This window comes from Lepus europaeus, chromosome 1 (assembly GCF_033115175.1).
Source record: "Lepus europaeus isolate LE1 chromosome 1, mLepTim1.pri, whole genome shotgun sequence".
NCBI classification, from domain to species: Eukaryota; Metazoa; Chordata; class Mammalia; order Lagomorpha; family Leporidae; genus Lepus; species Lepus europaeus.
This window is the reverse complement of record NC_084827.1, coordinates 93,681,898-93,699,548: the sequence shown is the minus strand read 5'-3', so window position 1 is coordinate 93,699,548 and position 17,651 is coordinate 93,681,898. Positions and strand designations below refer to the sequence as shown.

Genomic DNA, 17,651 nt, shown 5'->3' with positions numbered 1-17,651 from the left:
TACAGTGGCCCAAGCACCTGGGCCATCCTCCACTGCTTTCCCAGGCACATTAGCAGGGAGTTATATCTGAAGTGGAGCAGCAGGTTTCAGATCGGTGCCTGTATGAGATTGGTGTCACAGACGGCAGCTTAACCCACTATGCCACAGGGCTGGTGCCCCATTTATTCTGTATAGTTTGCCTTATTATATTAAATTCTCTCAGAATTTATTCGGGTACTACTGTTTTCCTTTGCCTAAGCACTAGGTTGCAAAAAGATCATATTACCGAGTTACTGCATTCCATGGGCCCCTGGTATGGGAAAAGAAACAGATACCAATGTGGTAAATGATGTTTAACAGGAATGATCAAGACAGCATGGATTCTAGGAGTTTTCCACGCAGTTAAGAGTGAGAAGGACATTCTAGGCAGGATGGACAGTATGTGAAAATGGCCATGATTTCAAATAGCACAAGAGGAGTATGGAAGAATTTGGAGAAATGAGGTTAGAAGCATGGGTTGAAACCATATCATAAAGATGCATAGGTGTTATATTAATGATCTTGAGATTTTTGAAAAACTGAGAGTTATCTCTAAGCATGGTAGATCTGAGCCTCATGAAAATCTGTCTCTCAGTCTTGTGAAATACAGGTGGGCCGTGTGGAGCTGCCAGAGGAGTTGGGAAGGTGGTTTAGGAAGCTGTTAAGATTGTGTAGAAACCAAATCAGGGCAGTGGTGGTAAGAAAGCAGTAGAAGGACCAGGTGTCAGGACTACTGCAAAGCTGGGAGCCCAGGATTCAGGACCATTTTGATGTGGGAATGAAGAGACTCTTCAAGTTTCTGCCCTGGCTGGCAGATAAAGGAATCCTTTAGCAAAGTGAAGAAAATAGGAGCAGAAGCAGACTTGAGAAATTAACCAAAAGAGAAGAAAAGAAGAAACATACGATCGTCTTGGCTGAGAAGGGAGAGGAGAAGGACATGGGCTTCTGGCCAGAAAAGCCTGAATGAAGGGGGCCGTGGAGTCTGCAGATGGAGGAGGAGAGCTGGAAAATCAGGGCAGGGCGGCTTATGACATGCTTCAGGAGTAATGGTTAGAACAGGTTCAAGAAAGGACGAGAGAGAACAGGACCACAAACCCAGCAGCTCTTGAACAGACTATTCAACGTCTCATTTTTTGATGCAAAAGGGAAAAGAAAAAGAGCTCAGGAAGAAACTAAGTGGCTGGTTTATTAGAAATAAACTGAGATTGTGGTGGTGGGAGGGCCCCTGCCTCTCCTGTGAGGAAGCCCCAAGGCCATATGCAGAGAACACACCATGTCAACAAAGCTGATGTGTTTTCTGCCCAGCTCGTGTACAGAGCTTCCGGCCGGAAGCAGAAGTCCATCTTCACTTCCGTTCCTGATACTCCTGATCTTTTAAGAGCCAAGCGAGGACAGAAGCTTCAGAGTCAGGTAAGAGTGAAGGTTCCTAAATCTGCCCTACTGACATCACACGGACACTTATGTGAACCTGACCTCTCCTCCCTGGTCACAGATTCTCTCCTTTGGTTATTTTGCCCTTTGCTTCAGCTGAATGCTCGTTAATATAGCCATTCAAACAGCAACTTTCTTTTTTAAAAGACTCACTGCATTTATTTGAAAGGCAGAGTGATGGAGAGACAGAAAGAGTCTTCCATCAGCTGGTTCACTCCCCAAATGGCCATGGCTAAGCCAGGCTGAAGCCAGGGATCAGGAACTCCATCTGCGTCTCCCACATGGGTGGTAGTAGCCCAGATACTTGGGCCATTATCCAGTGCTTTCCTGGGCACATGAACAGAGAGCATTGGATCAGAAGCACTGTAGCTAGGACTTGAACTGCCATTCTAATATGGGATGCTGACATCACAGGTAGCAGCTTAATCCACTTTGCCTCAACACCAGCCCTAGCAAATTTCTTTTGCACCATCATAATTATGTTTTATGTAAGCAAGGGATACCATGTCTTCCTTTGTAACGTTTGTCATTGTATGAGTGATCTGTGGACTTCAAGCAATAAAAATGATTGCTTGATCATCCCACAAGATCTGCCTATTGTCCACAGTCAAATGAAACCACATTTTATGCAGTCAGATAAAAATGGGGGGAAAATGTCTATGAGAATCCTCTCACTCTTCTACTGGCATTCTTTATCACCTGGCTTTCGATTGGACCTAACTGGAGCATATATTTGTTTTCAAAAGTGGGCCATAAACAAATTAACAGAAATAGATATAGTAAAAAAACAAGCAAACCCAGACAAGTAGTACGCTGCCTTCCCATTTAAGGTTTAGAAGTGAATGAAGAGGGTTGAATACTACATACTAAGTGGTTTGTCTGTAACATCTTACCCTATTCTCTTACTATTCAGTATCTGTATGTTGAACTTGCCACCAAAGAAAGACCCCATCATCATGCTGGAAATCAGACCACAGCCTTAAAGCATGCTAGAGATGTAAAGGACATGGTGAGCGAGGTAAGATGGGGATTCAGCACTTGAAGCACCGGGCTAAAGAAAAAACCCTTTGTTAAACCCTTCACCTGCTGTCTGTGATCAGAGGCTCATTACTACAGATTGTGTTCAGCATCATCAACACACAGAGGATAAAGCTGTTCTCTTCAAGAGTGTGATGTATTGTGTCCCTCTGCTGGAGTTGTGACTTGCTTGTGAATTTGTAGGGATGGAAGACACCGGAACTGAAGTTTACCTTTCTCTTCTACTTTTATTTCTTAGAAAAAGTACAAGATTCAATATGAAAAGATGAAGGACAAGTACACCCCAATTCCAGATACACCAATCCTCATCAGAGCCAAGAATGCCTATTGGAATGCCAGTGATGTATGTATCCCTCCCCTCCCTTCTTCTGTTGTGATAGGGACAGCTGAGGTAGAAGTATGTCAGAAACAAGATAATTCAGTCACATTTGTGGTTCAGGATCATGGCCACAGTATAGACCAGGAAAAAACCATAAACACTAAAACAATACAAAGTAGCAAAGAATAATGTGGAGAGATGCTAGAACCCTTGTCTTCTCAGTTCTCTCCAGGGCAAAAAGATGACTCTTTCTTGTAATTCTTCGGTAGCATGTCCTAGGAATACTCAACAATTAATTTACTTTTCCATAAAATCATAGTCTTGGTGTCACCTAAATATGGATTCAATTCTGGATGCTGCAGTTTGCCTGATGTTTGACTCTTAGATAATTTGTCAGATTTTTTAGAATCTCTCATCCTATAAGTGGAATGGGGATGACAATGGAATGGGGATAAGTTGAAACAAGATAATGTATATTTTCTGGCACATTTCTGGACCTTTAGTTGAGACTCTAAATATCCCCCATCTTCTTTTAGTTGCCAATATTTAGACCTTGCCAATGACACATGACACATTGGTTAGAAATGGGAGGGACAGCTCTCATTTTCCATATCATGTGATCAAGGACAAGATTGCCTATTCACAGTAATGATGATACAAAGTTAATCAACCCAGAGTAGATAGCCATAATCTACCAGTTTTGTGTCTTAAGAGGCCAACTGCAAGTCCTTGTGCTCACTACCAGGATCAGAATCTCCTAGTAGACTTGAAATATTGGTATGTAAGCTAGAAGCTTAAGCTAGCTTCATAATTCTTCAAGTTCACAATCTAGCCCTAGGATTTCAAGGCATCTTAAGGTAGTTGTGATGATCTATGTCATAAGTATTCATTTGGAGCTAAGACCTAGTTGCAAAGAGATAATACCGGTTAGTGCTTAGAACAGAAGCTAAGGAAGTCACATTCCCCTCAAATTCTGTGCTTTAGAATATTTTCACCTTCTTGTGACATTTCCCCATCTTTGTCACTTCAAGGTTGTTGTTGAATATCAATTTGAACCAAGCGTAATTTGCATCTTATAGGAGTAGCAACCCAGTGAAATTGGCTCCTGGGGTTCATGGTGCCCCACTGGTCAGCCCCATCCCTAAGGCCTCAGCAGTACTAATTCTGATAACTCTAATCTTAAACTAGTCCCATATAGCAACGGTGGTATCTGGCATTAAATTCAGTGGTTGTCCCCCTATATTGAGCCAAGTGATTTTCTGAGATTATCCATCTAAAAAAGGAAAGCTACAAAGTCAAAGAAAAGACACCTTCCGTTATGTATTTAATCAGATGCCCATAAAAGAAAACTGCTTGAGGTTGAAAGGCTGCTCAGAGAAGTACCCACCTTGTGTAGATGAAATTAATCTTCTAGGATATTCTTGGGTTAGAACAAGAACTGATTTCTCTTAAATTATCACAAAAGTAAAGATTATAATGAAAGAAAATTTGAGGACTGCTTCGTGCAGAAGACATTCCAGTACCAGCATTTAGAAGAAAAATCTTTCTCCCCTTGCCATCCATATAAACATATTCATATATTGGGCTAAGATTGGTCTTCTTCCTCCCCCAAAACGAACTTTTGGCTTATTTTTACATTTAAATGAGCTTGTTATTTTAAGCAGTCTTAGATTTATATAAAACTGGCAAAGATAATAGAGGAGGCTTCCATAAATCCCGCACTCACCTCTCTCTGATGTTAACACCTTACATTACCATGGTATACTTGTCACTACAAATGAACTAAATCATCTGCATACTTTGTTTGGATTTCATTCATTTTCCCTAATTGTCTTATTTAAGGTTTTTAAATTTTCCTAAACTTATTCTTGGGAAAACGTAAGAGAAGTCAAGCATAAAAGAGCTCAGTTATTTCATTGAGTAGTCCCTGTGATCTGTAATGGGCTTTTTCTCTTTCCAGCTACGCTACAAAGAAACATTTCAAAAGACCAAAGGGAAGTACCACACTGTGAAGGATGCTCTGGACATTGTTTATCATCGCAAAGTCACAGACGACATCAGCAAAGTATGTCATAAATTAATCCTACTTGTGCTGGGCTCTGTAACACCCCATCATTAAAAAGATATTTTAAAAAATTAATGAATATATTTGAGAGGGACACAGACATAGAGATTTCCCATCCTTGAGTTCGTTCCCCCAAATGCTCATCATAGCAGCCAAGGCAGGGCCGGGCTGAAGCCAGGAGCTAGGAACTCCCACATGGGTTGCAAGAATCAACTACTTGGGCTGTCATTGCTGTTCCCCGGGGTCTGCTTTAGCAAGAAGCTGCAGTCAGGAGCCAGAGCCAGGTAGCAAACTCAGGCAGTCTGACGTGAGATGCGAGTGTGCTTACCAGGCTCCTAACCACTAAGCCAAATGCCCACTCCCTCCTTGCCCCCATTTTTAATCATTCTCCGTTTTCTAAATGACAGAAACAGACCTTTTTATTTTGCTTTTGGGTAAGACTCCATGGCTCTCTGTGTTTTTACAACAGGTGAAATACAAGGAGAACTACATGAGACATTTGGGAATCTGGAGGTCCATTCCCGATCGCCCAGAACATTTCCACCACCGGGCAGTCACGGATGCCGTCAGCGATGTGAGTGTTGAAATCTTCCATTTTCACCAATTCCTGTTCCCGTGGTAGTTAGGAAGTCGAGCACTGCATTAAGCCGATGAAATCCCTGACTAGATTCTAGATCTTGAGTCGGGCTATTTAAATCATAAAAGTCAATTGCTAAGTGAGTGAACTGCAATTTAAGAGAGGGAAAATATATTCAAATTTATAAGCCTAATTTTTCTTCTAAATGTATGGTATCATAATACATAACTGGAAGTGCTATTTTTCACCTAGGAAATAGCCTATATTTGATCCATCGGAGAGACAATATCATGAAGCAATTAAGACCCATAACAATGCTCATTTAGAAAGACATTACAGCTCTCTAAATGAAAATATAGCTGCCAAGTTCATGATATACTTTCTAGGAAACTATGCCTGTTAATTTGAATTGCTTTCAATTAGTATGAAAAATGAAAATTCTCATATACCATGGCGTAATTCACCATAAAATGAGCAGAAATCAGTATTACTGAAAACTTGTTTAAATAATGGTTTTAATACTTCTCCACATATCTCTGGGGTCAGAGTCTCTATTTGTCCCATGTGTATGGATGCTAACACAATGTTGTTTGGAGATAGGTTCTTAAAACTCTTTGATGTTCTTCCTTAGATAAAATATAAAGAAGACTTGACCTGGCTGAAAGGTATTGGTTGCTATGCTTATGATACACCTGACTTCACTCTGGCTGAAAAGAACAAGACTCTGTACAGCAAGGTATCTGCTTGAGGAGAATGGCTACATCTATTCAATACATACCTACAGAGAATTAGCACTGAAGAAATAGCCTTCCTTACCCCCTATTCTTCCTCTAGACTGTCTAGTTGGAAGGCACACTGAATTATTCACATTCTGTAGGAATTTCTTTGGTACTCACCTCCTTGACTATAGTCGCTTATTTGAATTTGATAAGTCATCTCAGTACAACTCATGGCTCTCCTAGAATTCTTTCCCTATTAGGTCCCTCTGGGTGATTTGCCCTCTTAGAGCTGATACAGTAGCAAATATAACATGGGGTGGTTTTACTGCACAGATGATGTGTGACTTGAGGCAAACCACTTAGCTTTATGGCTTCATTTTCCTATTTACAAAACAAAGCAGTTGAATTCACTTCCCTTTGAACTATAAAACTGGAGTTAGTCAGCTTTTTTCTGGAAAGTGCCAGATAGTACTTTTTTAAAAAAGATTTATTTTATTTATTTGAAAGAGTCACAGCAAGAGGTAGAGACAGAGAGAGAGGGAGGTCTTCCATCCGCTGGTTCACTCCTCAAATGGCTGTGGCTGAGCTGATCTGAAACCGGGAGCCAGGAGCTTCTTCCAGGTCTCCCATGTGGGTGCAGGGGCCCAAGAACTTGGGACTTCCTCCACTGCTTTCCCAAGAGTATTAGCAGGGAGCTTGATTGGAAGTGGAGCAGCCGGGACTTGAACCAGCGCCCATAAGGGATGCTAGTTCTGCATGCTAGGGCTTTATTCTGCACCATAGCACTGGCCCCTAGATAGTACATGTTTTAGACTTTATAGCCCACTAGTGCATATTCATTCTAGAACATACTCTTATTTTTTTTTCATTACAACCTCTTAAAATTATAAAAGCTCTTTGTAATTCACAGGACTGTTTGAAAACAGGTGGTAGGCTGCATGGGTCATAGCTCACGCCTGCTGGAAAGATTATTGCATGATTAATTACTGGAAAGCTATATTCAAATTAGTGGGCTAAAACTGATCATCAAGTACTTACAGAAAAAAAAAAAAAACCTTGCAAGTAAACTAATCATAAAGTATGCAAACAACAAAGAGAATTTGCTTAGATTTTGGTCCAATATGGAAAATAGTTCTGTTTGACATATATTCAATGAAGCTGTCTTCTAGTATATGTTTTTGGCTAGTTTGTAAGGTATCCTAGCAAGTCTACCTTTCATTGCCTTGGAAACAGAGTAAACACTCAGTAAATATTTGTTAGCTCTATGAATGAAGAATCACAATTATATAAGATAAATAGCATGTGTCATTCTTAATCACAACCTGTTATCAACTAATCTGTTGTATTTTCTCTAGTATAAATATAAAGAGGTATTTGAAAGGACAAAGTCAGATTTCAAGTATGTCGCCGACTGTCCAATCAATAGACATTTCAAGTACGCAACTCAGTTGATGAATGAGGTATGTATGAACCAATCCACTTATACCTATTTAGTTCCCATAGGAATTCCATAGAGTTATTTGTTTAAAATCCAGTGCATAGAGGACAAGAAAGCCATCCTGAGGGTTCACCCAAAATAAATAGAAGATTTGAAAAGATTCTAATGTCACCAACAGATAGGCTCTGGCAAAACTATGAATAAGAAATGAAGGGAGTATTAAGAGTGGTGAGAGGGCCCAAAAGCCAAATGCAGCTCTATTTGCACTGACACAGGGCAGCACAGCCCCATAAGTGTTGAGAGCAAGAAGGTAAAAGATTTTGTTGACTGTCAGGTGACCTCCCTTAAACAAAATACTGTGTGCTGGTGGGGGACCCTGAAGTTCAAGGTTAATTTAGTTTTTCCCACAAAGATACCAAAAGGACAGTGGTTAGGGGAGCCACCCCTCTGCAGATAGTAGTGATTCATGTACTCACATGTATTGCGAGGATTACTTCCACATATTAGTGCACAGAAATAATCATTTGTACCCAAAATTTCCCTTTATATTCTACCTAGTCATTCTTGTAGCCATCTTTGCAATAATTTCAGTTAAATTTATCTCAAGATGACTGAAATAAACAAGCTATGAATTTATTTGTTTGAATGTTTCTATAATTAAACCTGTATTTAATTTTGAATTCTCAGGCTTTCCATGGATTTCTATAAGTTCTAACATAATGGTAGTAAATTTGTAAAACTTAGATAAAAATGAAAATGTCAGTGGTATACTAAATATGACTTTTAAAAATTTTTGTATTTGATTTTACTTTTTCAGTAGGTTTCTAGGCTGAACACCTCTGAAGAATTATTGTCAGTAGCTTCCTAGGAAGGCAGTCTTGATATGTTTTGCTTCTATTTCACAAAGGATTTTCAGTTCTCTTGTGTAACCAAATAAATTCATGAGTTTTAGAAGATGACTATAAGTTTTCTATGAATATTTTAGCATCAGGTATGCTTTTGGATTCTCCCAGCCTTAGCAGTAATCTTGTAACTTGTCAGTACCTCATTTTAAATGCAGTGCAGATGCCATCAAACCTAACAATGGCAACAGTATCCTATGTACAAATAGAAAATGCTCAGGGTCATAACTCAGATCTATCCCAAGCTCCAGCTTCTTCCGGGTCATCTTGCTTCTGTTGACTCTGTTTGCCTCCCTGTTTGATTGCCCTGGGTGCTTGGAGAATCCACTTCTGGAAAATGATATGCTTTTGACTCCGGAGTATTTACTTTGGGACATTTCTGTGTAGTCTTGAAGTTGTACTCTTGCTATAATCTGATATGATGTTTGAGCAGAAAAAATACAGAGCTGACTATGAGCAGCGGAAAGATAAATACCAGCTGGTAGTCGATGAGCCTAGACATCTGTTGGCTAAGACTGCAGGCGACCAGATCAGTCAGGTACTGTGCTGGGGCTAGCCCATGGCCCAGGCAGAACTGTTTTTCTCATGAGGTGTCGTCCCGTCTGCTGCAAGGATGTCATAGGTCCTGCCTATGATATTGGGCTGTCCTGTTTCCAAGTATCTGTCTAGCCACCCAAAGAGCCGGTGAGCTATTTGAGTGTGCCAGTCCATGCTCTGTGTACTCACTGGTGCTGTGGTGAAGGGAAAAAAGAAAAGCTGGGTCTTCCCACCATTTATTCTCCCGGAGAACCTGTAAATGGCAAAATGAGTTGCAAAAGCTAAAGAAGCAAACAATGAATGAAAGGAGACAAGAGGGAACTCCTTACTATACTTTTCTATTTGAATGATGTCTTTTTCTCTATAAACCATTTTGGTGGTAACATAAGTGAGCCTAGCTCATTCCCCTTTCCCAAGGACTGCTGGGTGGTCCATTGCAAGTGCTACAGTCACTCTGTGTGGCACAATCACATATTTGGTGTCTTCCTTCACCCACACATCCGTGTGAGTACATAAAGTGTGTCTGCCTACATCTCTTCACTCAGAGGTGATGGGGATATAGAGCCATGTTCTTTTCTGTCTTCATAAGTCTCTTTTGTGCTTCACTGCTCTTTGCATGGACAGAGAAAATATAAATCTAGTGCCAAGATGCTTCTGAAACAAGGATGTAATGAAATTCTGCGTCCAGATATGTTGACTGCTCTCTACAATACTCACATGTGGAGTCAGGTAATGTCTGGTGGGGCATGAAGGAGGTTTAGAAGTCTTGGGGCATTGCCTTCCGTGCCGTCATCGATTTCCTCTCCCTGCTCCATGCACATGCTGATTTCACATAAAGCTCACGAATCCTCCTTCCCTTGTGAGTGAACTCTGAATGCAGCTAAGTGTCACCATGGGACAGATGTCATCCTTATGTATTCTGACACTTCTGGAACTTCTGCTGTGACTGAGACTCCTTCAAACACAATTTCCAAACTGCTGTAACATTCATCTGTACTTTTTAGTATTTCCTCTCATAAATAGATTCCTTAGAAATTGAGGACACCAAGTAGACTCAACATCATGAAAAGGTCTGAATGTGTAATGTTTTCATTGAAGCTTTTCATTGTTCAGTTATCACTGCAGCTGTACAATTTGGAAGAGATGAGATGAGGACTATCATGCTGCTCTTTGAATATTGTCCTTCTTATACTACATCTCAAGTTTGAGGCTAAATTGTTAGGTTACTTCCAGCCTATCTGTTCTCACCCATATTTGTTTACAGAAATGCTGTTAACACTGCCTTCCTACAAGGCCAAGTGTAGCACATGTTACTACCTTTCCACCCCATGATGAATAGCAAATTTGAAGAAGCAATGACAGTAATGATTAGTTAACTACTGCATTCAATGTCAGTAAAATACCATTATCCCAGACCCTTTGCCTGATTTTTAAATCGGTCTTTTAAACTAGCAACTTGTTTCATAATTTACCATCAAGGCAACACGTGTGAAATGAAGAGAATGCACCCTTGCGATAAACTTCCTGTTTGCCTGAACTTTCTCCTTCGTCCTGATGTGATCATCCTAGTTGTGCATGAAATTCTGCTGTGCTTTCTGTGTCCGTTCTGCTGGAAACAGCTTATGTGCATGAAAAAAAAAATTGTGACTTGGAAATTACAAAAGTAAATGCACTTTTTAAAAGGATAAATACTTCAAAACTATATATATTCACTATTATTTTACATCTCTCTTTCATCTTTGAGATGTAAAAATACCTAAAATGATCATACATATTCAATGAAATATGTTGGGAGTGAAACAAAACTTATCAGAGTCCAGAGAACAAGGCCCTAGTCGCTCTGAGATTCACTCTACTTGTACCCCTGGCTCTGTCCTGTAAGCCCTTGAGGCCTCAGTTTGTTTCCATATATATAAAATGTATTGGAAGATTTTTATTATCTGCTCACTCCATTACATTATTGCTGTCATGTACACACTTAAATTAAACATTTCCAGTTAGATAAAAAGCCCCATGACACTTTAATTCTGGTGTTTCCAGAGCAAAATTAGGTTTCTAAACTGCCTGTATTCTCCTTTGAGTTAACTGGTTCTTTTCTCCCCAAATTTAGATCAAGTACAGGAAACAATATGAAAAATCAAAGGACAAATTCACCTCAATTGTGGATACTCCAGAACACCTGCGTACCACAAAAGTCAACAAACAGATCAGTGATGTAAGTACAAGAAACACTGAACAGAGTCTCCAACCTGGGGGACATTCTAGATCATGAAAATGTCTGAAGACTGCTGCCACTAAGTGGAAGGGCACCGGGGACATTTAAAGTCCGATGCACAGGACTCTTCTTTCACAGTAAAGAATTGTTCCAGCCAAACTGGCAGATATGCTGGTTGGGAAACATTGAGGCCTCGGCTGGGCGCATGCAAGCACCTGTTGAATTTATAGAACTCTGTCTCCTCTACATTCACCCAAAAGCAACCTTTGTGTTCATATTTTTGCATTGTAAGTTGAGAAGTATAACTGTGTCTTTCTGCTTTTTAATGTCCTTCAGATACTTTATAAGCTGGAATACAACAAGGCCAAACCCCGAGGCTACACCACAATCCACGACACGCCCATGCTGCTGCACGTGCGCAAAGTCAAAGATGAAGTCAGCGACGTAAGTGCCAGCATGGTTTCTCAGCGCCTCTCATCGTGGCCTCTTCCTAGTGAGATACAGCAAACCCTGGTCTGGCCTCCTCTTCCTGTGTAACAGCCACCTTAACACTTCGTGGCTTACAGTGACAACCAGCTGTTTTGGTCGGGATTCTGTGGGCTGACTTAGCACAGCTGAGTTCAACTCCACATGCTGTTGGCGGACATCTGGGGCTGAGCAGGACCAAGAAAGCTGAGGTGGCTCACTCACAAGGCTGGCAGTTGATGACAGCAGTGGACTTGGGGGTTCAGCTGCTGTACAAACAGAAATCCCTCTGTCTTAGTCTGCTTTGTGTTGCTATAACAACATACCTGTAGGTTGGCATCTGTAAAGAAAAGAGATTGATTTAGCTCCTAAGATTCTGTGGGTTGGCAAATCCAAACAGCATGGCTTCTGGTGAGGGGGCCAGATGTATCACAACACGGCACATGGTGCCACATGGTAGGAGAGTGCTCTGTGTATGAGAGTGAGTGTGAAGGTGAGAGAGAAAAAGAGGTATGGCATATGGCAAGAAAGGAAACAAGAGACCACAGAGGGGCCAGGCTTGCTCTTTTACGACAACACACTCCCACTGGAACCTACCCACTCTGCAAGACCAGCAACAGTCCCTGCACCAGAGCAGTCCTTACCCAGTGAGCTCCCACTAGGCCCACCTCTTAAAGGTCCCACCACCTTTCAATACTGTTAGGTTGGAGAGTTAAATCTCAACATGAGGTTTGGTGGGGACAAACCATATTCAAATTACAAGTCATGCCATTTGACTTGGACATTTTACAGTACTGTGACTAGATTCAAAAGTGAAAAAGTAGAAGTTTCCAGATCAATTAAGGGCTACTTCTAGAACTGGTTTGATATCATGTCTACCATATTTTACACATCCTGATTCAAGGGGTAAAGAGATATACATCCCCTCTGGATGAACAAATAGTAAGAGCATGTTGCAGAAAACCATGTGAGATGGGGGTATTATTGAGGCCCTTCTGAAAAATGCCATGTGCCACACATGCTATTAATATTTGATAACTCTCTATCTTTTTTTTTTAGCTTTCTCTTGTCTTTTTTTTTTTAAGATTTATTTACTTTTATTTGAAAGTCAGAGTTACACAGAGAGAGGAGAGGCAGAGAGATAGATCTTACATCTGATGGTTCACTCCCCAATTGGCCGCAACAGCTGGAGTTGCGCCGATCCGAAGCCAGGAGTCAGGAGCTTCCTCCGAGTCTCCCATGCGGGTGCAGGAGCCCTAGGATGTGGGCGATCTTCTACTGTTTTTCCAGGCCATAGCAGAGAGCTGGATCGGAAGTGAAGCAGCCAGGACTACAACTGGCACCTGTATGGAATGCTGGCGCTTCAGGCCAGGGTGTTAAATCACTGCGCCACAGCGCTGGCCCCTTCTCTTGTCTTAATTTCTATGAATCATCTTCTCTTCTGCATCTCTTCTAATCATTTCTGCTTATTAACATTCGTGATTTCTTCTTATACTGTGGAAATTCCTTGTAAGTTTTCCCTGTAGAAGTTTTAGATTTACAGGAAAACTTGGCAGAAAGTACACGAATTTCCATATAACCCCTCTCTCTGCTTCTTCCATTCTGCATGTTCTTTTCCCTGTTATGAGCTGATGAACTTTCTATCTTGACTAAGAGGCACAAACTAGCTGCTGTATTCTATTACAAATTATACTCATAAATTTTCATATATCTAGCTCTGTTCTTTTTTTAAAAAGATTTATTTATTTATTTATTTATTTGAAAGGCAGAGTTACAGATAGGCAGAAGCAGAGGCAGAGAGAGAGATCTTCCATCCACTGGTTCACTCCCCAGATGGCTACAACCAACGGATCTGGGCCGATCTGAAGCCAAGAGCCAGGAGCTTCTTCTGGGTCTCCCACGTGGGTGCAGGAGCCCAAAGACTTGAGCCATCTTATACTGCTTTCCCAGACCATACCAGAGAGGTGGATTGGAAGTGGAGCAGCCAGGACTCAAACCAGCGCCCATATGGGGTGCTGGCACTGCAGGCAGCGGCTTTACCCGCTACACCACAGAGCTGGCCCCTAGCTTGATTCTGTGGTTGAAAACAATCAGCATTGTGGTTAACAACAACAACAAAGTTCAGTGTTTAAAAAAATATATCATGGGTACATGAACTTCTGGGTACCAGAAGGGAATAGTCAAGGCAACTATGGAATGACCCAAACCCATCCCAAAGCCTTGACTATAGCAAGAGGTCAGAAACCCTTTGGTAGATGAATATGTTCATACTGTTGACCTTCAGACTCCATGAAAAAAAAATTGCATATATTCAGTTCTCTGGTATCTATATTAGGAAGACAGAAATGTATGAAACATCTTAGAAATAAAAATTTTAATAAGTTTGACACTACACACTGTGTGCATCAATTGTCTACCATCAGGTTTATCCCTCCTGTGGGACAGTCTATTCCCAACACTGCAGAAAAACGAAGCATTTTGACATCCATTTCCCCAAACTTTTTGATGATAGGAATACCATGGGCTATTGATGAAAAAATATGAAGGTCAAGGCCTTTCCCCTAAAGATAATGCTGAGTAAGGCTCAGATTGGGCCCTAGATCCCTGAAGTTTAAGAAGAGTGAAAATGGATGGAGCTAGAAGCCCAGATGAGGAAGTTACCTTCAGAGGCTAAGCCTTCCCTGTGCCCCTCCTGCCTGCCCAAACCCACATACACCACAGCCTGTGAGGTATGGCTCTAGCAGTGACAACAGTGATGACTGCAACCATTCATTCATTCACTCATCAAATCCTTATTCAGCTTCTATGCACCTGACACTAGGAATGAAATGATGAATGGCACACAACATTGACCCTTTAGGGGGCTTAGCTTAATGGAAAGAAGGCAGCCAAACAAATAATTACAATATGATATCATAACAGCTAGAACTGTGCAGCATAGAAGGAGGGCAAGACTGTGCCCAAGTGAGCTGCTGGGGAAATGCTTCACTGCTGATTGGAAAACCTATGTGGGTATTTGTCCAGTGTTCCATGCTTAGGCTCAGGGACATAAATTCTAAGGTGACACTGATGACCATGGTCAGTGTGTCCTGGGGGAGTAGGTTTTTTTTTTTTTTTTTTTTGACAGAGTGGATAGTGAGAGAGAGAGAGACAGAGAGAAAGGTCTTCCTTTTTGCCATTGGTTCACCCTCCAATGGCCGCCGCAGCTGGTGCGCTGCGTACCGCGCTGATCCGAAGCCAGGAGCCAGGTACTTCTGGTCTCCCATGGGGTGCAGGGCCCAAGGACTTGGGCCATCCTCCACTGCCTTCCCGGAGTAGGTCTTAAGATCAGAAATGGGACCGTGCTTCTCTGTATAGCTACATCCTTAATTCACAACAGGTTTTTTAAAACTCTATCTTCAAGGGCGTTGTGCACTCTAATCGTAGTTTTAATATCTTGGCTTGGAAGACACTTAGTAGGCTGCTATAAAAAATTAACCTGTCACTGTTCCCTCCCACAGCTGAAATACAAGGAAGTTTACCAAAGAAATAAATCTAACTGCACGATTAAGCCAGATGCTGTTCATATCAAGGCAGCCAAGGACGCCTACAAAGTCAACACCAATGTAAGTTTCAGGAACTTCTGCAAGCCTGAGAGGGGATTTGTCAGCTTCTGTGGCATACGTGGCCTCTCCGCACATCCCCTCGGGTGACGGAGCTCTTGGTAGCCCAGATCTAGTGAGTCAGGCCCCAGGAGCAGGAGTGATAAGGCTACAATTAAATACTGCCTTTGCCCTCACAGAGGGGCCTGAGGTAGAGCAAGGGTGGCCTCACCACCACACTGTTGGTGCTACAGCCTCCATGGTGGGTAGCTGAGAAACAGACGGTCAATTGTGAAAAGAAGGGTGCATTTTGAAAAAGGCTTTAGCCTGTCATTCTCTTCCTCTGTGTCTCTGTGTCCCCCTCTTGCACCAAACTCTAGAGCCAGCTTCTTCTGAACGAGAGCACGTTTGAGCTACTTGTTATCTTCAGGAGTTGGCCTAGATCTTCCTCCACTCAGATACTCCTTGCACTGACTCATTCCTTTGGGTGGGACATCTTACAGCCTCAGCTGGAGAAACAGTTTTGTGAATTTAGAGAAACTCCATCTTTTTAAAAATATGTAAATGGTTGTATAATGAAACCATGATAACCCAACTGGTGCCCACAAATAGCAGAGAGAACATAAGTTTATTAGAGCCAGCCAACTGAGACAGATGCCTGGAGGAGCTGGGAAGTAGCTTGCAGGAGTCCTGAGGATAGACTGAGAGATGGGTTGACGGACAGAATAGATGTGAGATCATTCAACTACAGGAAAGCGTACATTGTGGAATCCAGGTAGGCAGTGGCTCTGTAGATGTTCACTTCAAGATGTTTGCAGCTGTTTTGTACATTTGAACATTCTGGCAATAAAGTGAGAAAAGACCTCCTACAGAATGCCCCTGAGAGTGTTTCTTATCAGTTATAAATTATACCTCAATTTTTTAAAGATTTATTCATTTATTTGAAAGGCAGAGCTACAGAGAGGTGGGGGTGGGGGGTGGGCGGTCTTCCATCTGCTGCTTCACTCCCCAATTGGCCACAACGGCCAGAGCTGTGGCAATCCAAAGCCAGGAGCCAGGGCTTCTTCCGGGTCTCCCACGTGGATGCAGGGGTCCAAGGACTTGGGCCATCTTCTACTGCTTTCCCAGGTCATAGCAAAGAGCTGGATTGGAATTAGAGCATCCAGGGCTCAAACCAGTGCCCATATGTGATGCCAGCACTGAGTCGCAGCTCTACCTACTGGGCCACAATGCTGGCCCATGAAATTTTTTAATCTATTTAATTGTCTAATTTATAAAGCACTTAGAAAAGTACCTGGCACAAAATAGCCTCAGGGTTTCTTTTTTTTTTTTTTAATGCATTCCTGAATTTAGTTAGGAATTAAAAATACTTGATTCTGAAGGTGATTGGGCTAGATCAGAAAAGTTGGAGAAATTGTAGAATCATTTCATGTAGAGGCTTTCAAAATTGTAATCCTTACTTTGGGACCAAAAGGTCCCAAGTGATGACCTCAGAATGACTGACTAGCTGCATAAATTGTACAGAAATTTTAACTGAGCCTCTGTTTTGCATTAAGAACCCTGATTTGTGACGTGTTAAAATGCAGTAGACCTGTGCCGTATGTGTTTATGAATCCAGCCTACTGATTGAAGTCGTTTTTTTTCCATGTTGTTAAAAACAGCTGGACTACAAAAAGCAGTATGAAGCCAACAAAGCCCACTGGAGGTGGACCCCTGACCGACCGGACTTCATCCAGGCTGCCAAGTCATCCCTGCAGCAAAGCGATGTACGGTGGGAGACACTCAGGCTGCTGCAAGGGTCTGCATGACAGCCCCTTTTGTGGGCATTAACCCCAGCTCCTTGAAGAGCCAAGGAGGAGAAGGGGGGCGGGGGAATGAAAGGCAAGCTCGGGAAGCAATGCTGGCCTTGGAGCCTGTTCTCTTCGTCCTGGGCCCAGGCCCCAAAGGCCGGGAGTTCTGGCTGAGGCTGGGGAGCTAGGCAAGGCTGCAAAGGAGGAGCCCAGCACGCAGTGAGGGCCAGGAAGCCCCTCTTCTCCTTCATGGCCCTTTAAGAAAGTTGATATAATCAAGCATCCAGCTTCCTCCTAGGCCTGCGACACTGTCCCTCTTCCTTTCCTTTCTTCTGTTGTAGTTTGAATATAAGCTCGACCGAGAGTTCCTCAGGGGCTGCAAGCTTTCTGTCACTGATGACAAAGACATGGTGCTGGCTCTCAAGAATTCTTTAATAGAAAGTGACGTAAGTATCCGGTCCCCTCCATGATGCCTAACCTTACTCAGGGCCACCGTCTGTGACTGTGTCCCCGGGGACACCCAGGAAGGGACAGAGGCGAGCTGCTTCCACAGGTT

The 17,651-nt window shown here is 42.2% G+C and overlaps 1 protein-coding gene across 1 annotated transcript in view; it reads left to right on the top strand.

Annotated features, from left to right (window-relative positions):
- Positions 1-17,651, top strand: part of NEB (nebulin) — a 221,607-nt gene that overhangs the window by 161,393 nt on the left and 42,563 nt on the right. Inside the window, exons 106-118 of the mRNA XM_062186689.1 lie at positions 1,324-1,428; positions 2,363-2,467; positions 2,726-2,830; positions 4,767-4,871; positions 5,341-5,445; positions 6,080-6,184; positions 7,523-7,627; positions 8,941-9,045; positions 11,155-11,259; positions 11,596-11,703; positions 15,225-15,329; positions 16,967-17,071; positions 17,437-17,541. Of these exons, the coding sequence (XP_062042673.1) occupies positions 1,324-1,428; positions 2,363-2,467; positions 2,726-2,830; positions 4,767-4,871; positions 5,341-5,445; positions 6,080-6,184; positions 7,523-7,627; positions 8,941-9,045; positions 11,155-11,259; positions 11,596-11,703; positions 15,225-15,329; positions 16,967-17,071; positions 17,437-17,541 (1,368 nt within the window). The remainder of the gene's footprint in view (positions 1-1,323; positions 1,429-2,362; positions 2,468-2,725; positions 2,831-4,766; positions 4,872-5,340; positions 5,446-6,079; positions 6,185-7,522; positions 7,628-8,940; positions 9,046-11,154; positions 11,260-11,595; positions 11,704-15,224; positions 15,330-16,966; positions 17,072-17,436; positions 17,542-17,651) is intronic.